At 40.1% G+C, this 5,418-nt stretch overlaps 1 protein-coding gene across 1 annotated transcript; it reads right to left on the bottom strand.

The window, feature by feature from the left end:
- Positions 1-817: 817 nt before the first annotated feature.
- LOC128871915 (uncharacterized protein K02A2.6-like) lies at positions 818-4,867 on the bottom strand. The gene has a single exon (XM_054114093.1). The coding sequence runs from the start codon at positions 4,865-4,867 to the stop codon at positions 818-820; it is 4,050 nt and encodes a 1,349-aa protein (XP_053970068.1).
- Between the last annotated feature and the right edge of the window lie 551 nt (positions 4,868-5,418).

Consider the following 5,418-nt stretch of genomic DNA (forward strand, 5'->3'; position numbering starts at 1 on the left):
AACATTTTCTTTCGCTGAACGAAAGCAATTAAAAGCCAACAATCCCATTATTAGCCAAACAATATGCCAACCCTGAGCGAGTTTTGTATTCTACCTCACCGCAGGCTGATGAACGTTGGCGCTCATGACGTCAACGCAGTTAATCAAAAGTCGAAATCGGCGATTGAATTCAACACCTTTACTGACACATTTTTGGTCCTTAACTAACATATTTCTCTTTTTTAGTTGACAAGTAACCCTGCACGTGTCAAACAATGCGTTTGCTGGGGAGTTCAGTTGGTAATTTTATGATACAAGGTGGTCCAAACATAAGTGTCTTTTTTAATCAAATGCAATTTCAACATCGACAGACTTTCCTCGCTTAAAGTCTTGACTGTCAGCCAGTATTACACATCCGCGGAATGACTGCATCTTAACTTGGCCATGACTAGCGAGCAGTCAATGTATATGCAGGAAGTAACAATTTTATGATGATTTTATATAAGTATGTAAATATATATAATTCGTTTTTTTTTAATTCCCATCGTTTGGTTTTGTGCTGAAATTGAAGATAAGACTGAAAACGATCTTTACTTTAAACAGAACTGTTATGTTTGCTGTATGTGTATACTCACGCAATTCGGCTGCCGTTGAGATATACACGCATTGACTGCTATAAACTTAATGACACTTTATTTCTGATAGATATAATTCAGCATTGCCAAATGTACAAAAGTTATGTCAAATATATCATATAATAAGGTTAGTTCACACTGAGAGAATACAATTCATTGTTGTTAGTAAATTTTAATTTGCATATACAACATCATCCTCCGCTTTAATTACGAAAATCTTCAGCTTGGTAGCGGTGTACCGATCTACGAATACGGCCACTTCGACGCACTTCTAGTGGACTTCTTGGTTGTTCCTGATACTGCTCATTAGCAGTATCCACCATAGTATCAGGTAGCAATATATTGGTAACTGAATTAGGTCCTCCTCTGCTGTCTTCAACTGGTTTGGCGTCGTTAAGATGGCGAGATTTCATTTGATTTTGATGTCGTTTAAAGTAGCCCATACTAGTTCTTACTACGTACATGACTTTTCCAAGATGTCTGTCCACGACCCCTTTTAACCATTTTTCTCCGCGGCCATAGTTTCGAATATAGACACTTTCGTGAGATGAAAATTTGGTTGAAGTTTGTTTAAAGTCATTTTTGTCATTTTCCACTGAAAACATTTGCGAAAAGAGAGTACGTGCAGGACGACCATGTAAAAGATGTGCTGGTGATATGCCTTTTGCGTTTGGCATAGTGCGATAGGATGAAAGAAATTTTAGAACCGATTCATTTACTTGCAAGCCGTCATCTATGTTCTTTTTTACGGCTGTTTTAAAAGTACGCACAAATCTTTCAGCCAGTCCATTAGAAGGTGGGTGAAACGGTGCAATCGTGATGTGCTTAATAGCATTTTGGTGACAGAATGTTTTGAACGCATCGGCCGTAAGTTGTGGGCCATTGTCACTTACTATAGTTTCTGGCAAACCTTCACTAGCAAAAAGGGTAGTTAATGCGAAAATCGTTGATTCCGTCGTTGTATTTGCTAGTTTGTAAACAAATGGAAATTGCGAGAACGCGTCTATGCACAGAAGCCACATAGAACCAAATACCGGACCAGCAAAATCAATGTGAACCCTCTGCCAAGGTGCTTGTGGTTCAGGCCAGCTTGAATATTCCCGCCGATCACTTGGACCCGCTAGTTTGCAGTTTTCGCATCCAGCTGCTATTCTCGCTATATCATTATCGATGCCATCCCACCAACAATGTTGTCGTGCTAGTTGTTTCATTTTTACCACACCCCAATGTCCATCATGAAGCCGACGCAAAACTTGATCACGTAATGAGTATGGAATAGTAACCCGTGTGACATCACTCTGTAATAAAATCAAGTCATTTTGAGTAATCAAGGACAACTTACGATTGAAATATGGCCGGAGATCCTGGTCGTTTGGACACAACTTATGCGGCCATCCTTTCTGAATATATTCTTTAACTCTTCGTAGTATTTTGTCGCTGTTGGTGCTTTTTCGTATGACCTCAATATCAATTGGAGTTTGTATAGCGACAACTTGGTTAATTTCACCATTGTCGAAGTCTTCATCTGGACCCGATGGTAATCTCGATAACGCGTCAGCGTTTGCGTGATTTGTTGTTTTGCGATATTTTATTTGAAATTGGTACCCCATGAGCGTAATAGCCCATCGCTGGATACGTTGAGCCGTCATTGTTGGGAGGTTTTTATCGGGACTAAATATGCTGACTAATGGTTTGTGATCCGTGATCAGCGTAAACTTCTGCCCGTATAGAAACTGATGAAATTTTTTGACTCCGAATATTATCGCCAAGCCCTCCTTTTCAATTTGGCTGTAGTTTTCATGATGTCGGTTGAGTGTTTTGGAGGCAAAGGCGATCGGCTGCTCAGTCCCGTCTGGATTGATGTGTGAAAGCACGGCTCCCACCCCATACGATGATGCATCAGTGGCCACGACTATAGGTAAGTCTTCTCGAAAATGAGCCAACATCGTAGCTTTAATGATGTGCTCCTTTAGCAAATTAAACGCGTTTTCTTGTTCGAACTTCCACTGAAATGACGCCCCCTTTCGCCTCAATTTGTTCATGGGTGCTGCGAGTTGAGAGTAATTCGGAATAAAATTGTGGTAATAGTTTATTTTACCCATAAATGCCTCAAGTTCCTTCAAGGTTTTGGGCCGTCGTAAGTTCTTCACTGCTTGAATACCAGATTCGTCGGGCAGAATGCCATCTGCGCTTATTTCACGCCCCAAGTAAGTTAATTTTGTTTTTAGGAGCTCGCATTTTTCCTTTTTGCATCTTATGCCCGCGGATTGGAGTATATGCAGAACTTTGGCTAAGCGTTCGATATGTTCTTGTTCACTCGCACCGGCCACAATGATGTCATCGATATAATTTGCACATCCGTCGACTCCACATAATAGTTGCTCGAGATGTTTCTGAAACATGGCTGGTGCGCTTGCTACCCCATACGGTAATCGCTGGTATTGAAATAAACCGAGCGGTGTGTTGACCACCAGCACTTTTTTCGAATCTTCATCGAGCTCCATTTGTAGGTATGCATCACGCAAATCTATTTTAGAAAAATATTTACCGTATCGAATGGTATGCAATAGGCACTCTCTTGTGGGTAGAGGGTATTGATCTACATCAATCTGCTGGTTAACACCTTTTTTAAAATCTCCACAAATGCGTATCGATCCGTCCGGTTTTGTTGCTAGGACGATGGGGGATGCCCAGTCACTGAAAGTTACCTGTTTCCAAATACCTGCTTGTGATAACCGTTGTGCTTCATCTTTAAATTTTGGTAACTGAGCAAAAGGAATTGGCCTACTTTTAATGAACTTAGGCACTGCATTCTCCTTAAGTCTGATCGAGGCTTTGACTGACTTCATTGTACCAAGTGCTGGAGTAAACACGTCCGCGAAGGTGGACAAAATTGTATGTAATTTTGCGTTCGACTTGGCGGTCACGCTATCAACTTGCACAATTTTAAAGCCTAATTGTTCAAATAAATCTACGCCCAATAGATTGTTTGAACCACGCACGTTAGAAACCACAAGAGGCAGTATTTTTTCTACTGACCCGTATTGTATTTTGGCAGCGATTTCTCCTAAAGTTTCTATTTGCGTATGACCGTACCCATATAGTACACGCGAGCATTGCTTTACTGGCGGTTTATTTAACATTTCGTAAGTGTCTAGAGTTATAACTGAGACTTCCGCGCCCGAATCCATTTGAAACCGAGTCTCTTTTCCATTGACCACAATTTGAACAAACTGTTTCTTACTTTTGTTGCTAGCTGCGCTAGCTACCGAAAATGCCGTTGAAATGTAATCTATTTTGTCACCTTTCTCACCTTTGATGTTTTTACTCCCTTTATTCTGCTTTTGTTCCTGCTTTTTTTCATTCGATAAACACACAGCTATGATATGGCCTATTTTACCGCAACCTCTGCAAACAGCGCTTCTAAATTTGCAATCATCACGATTATGTGAAACTCCACAACCTGTGCATGAACGGTATTTTGATTTTTGGTTCTTTTTGTTTTTGTTACGCATGCTAGATTTTTCTGTGTTTTTCGTTGTCATCGAATAAATTCCGTTGCTGTCTATTGCATTTGCAGTGTCCGTTCTGTCTTTGATTGTACTTACTGTTTTCGTTGTTGTTTCAAATGACTCAGCGATTAGCTGCACTTCTGCCAATGTTGGTTGTTGTTTTTGTAATGCAGCTGTACGAACTGCATCATGCGGTGACTTCAAAATTAATTTGTCCCTAATCATATCGTCTGAGAAATCATGTAGACAATTTTCTTTTTTACAAACAAAATCACATTGCCGGGCTATGCTTCGTAGTTCGGCAATCCATTCTTTATATGTACGATTACCCATTTCAGCCTTATGAAATTCATAACGAGCTGCAACTACATGAACCTTTTCCTTATAAAACTCTGTTAGTTTTGCAGAAAGCTCATTAAATGTTTGTTTCTGTAACTCGTCAACGCCGACAAGCTTTTTGAGGGTTTCGTATGCGTCACTGCCCAACCAAGATAAGAAAAATGATTTCTGCTTGTTGGCGTCAATTACCGCGTAAGCAGAGAAGTGTTGTTTTAGTTGCTCCAAGTATGAGTCCCATTTCTGGTGTTGACTGTTGAATTGAACAAATGCTGGAACGGGAGTGTTATCTTGACCTGGAGACCTTTTCGCAAAGTTGTCCATCCACGCCTTCTGCTCCTTTAGAACGTTCATTGTGAAGACACGTTGCTCCTCCAACAATTTCTTGTAAAATTCTTCAGCCATTGTAAAAGTTTAAAATTTTCCTCGTCGCCAGTTGTTATGTTTGCTGTATGTGTATACTCACGCAATTCGGCTGCCGTTGAGATATACACGCATTGACTGCTATAAACTTAATGACACTTTATTTCTGATAGATATAATTCAGCATTGCCAAATGTACAAAAGTTATGTCAAATATATCATATAATAAGGTTAGTTCACACTGAGAGAATACAATTCATTGTTGTTAGTAAATTTTAATTTGCATATACAACAAGAACAATCAATTTCTTCCGTACTAAATTTGGTAATTTTGTTATCAGCGGCCCTTGACGATGTCATTTCGCCATCTCGGAACTGTGGTTGGATTTTTCCTCTGGTGTGCCGCTAAATCGAACCACAAGTTACATATCACCTGGCTCACTCGCGAGCTATGCCCAGCGCTATGGTGCGCTATTGCGACGCTAGCCGAGGCAGCCACAAGAAGTAAATCGTGTTCAATAAATACTGACAATATTTTTGCTCTGTAATAAAGGGATGACATAAAATTTCGTTAATTTCGTTACCTTTATTTC

Source organism: Anastrepha ludens, chromosome 2 (assembly GCF_028408465.1).
Source record: "Anastrepha ludens isolate Willacy chromosome 2, idAnaLude1.1, whole genome shotgun sequence".
Taxonomy (NCBI): Eukaryota; Metazoa; Arthropoda; class Insecta; order Diptera; family Tephritidae; genus Anastrepha; species Anastrepha ludens.

What these genes read in the sequence shown, in the direction of transcription:
- LOC128871915 (XM_054114093.1), bottom strand. Translation starts at nt 4,867, where the DNA reads ATGGCTGAAGAATTTTACAAGAAATTGTTGGAGGAGCAACGTGTCTTC.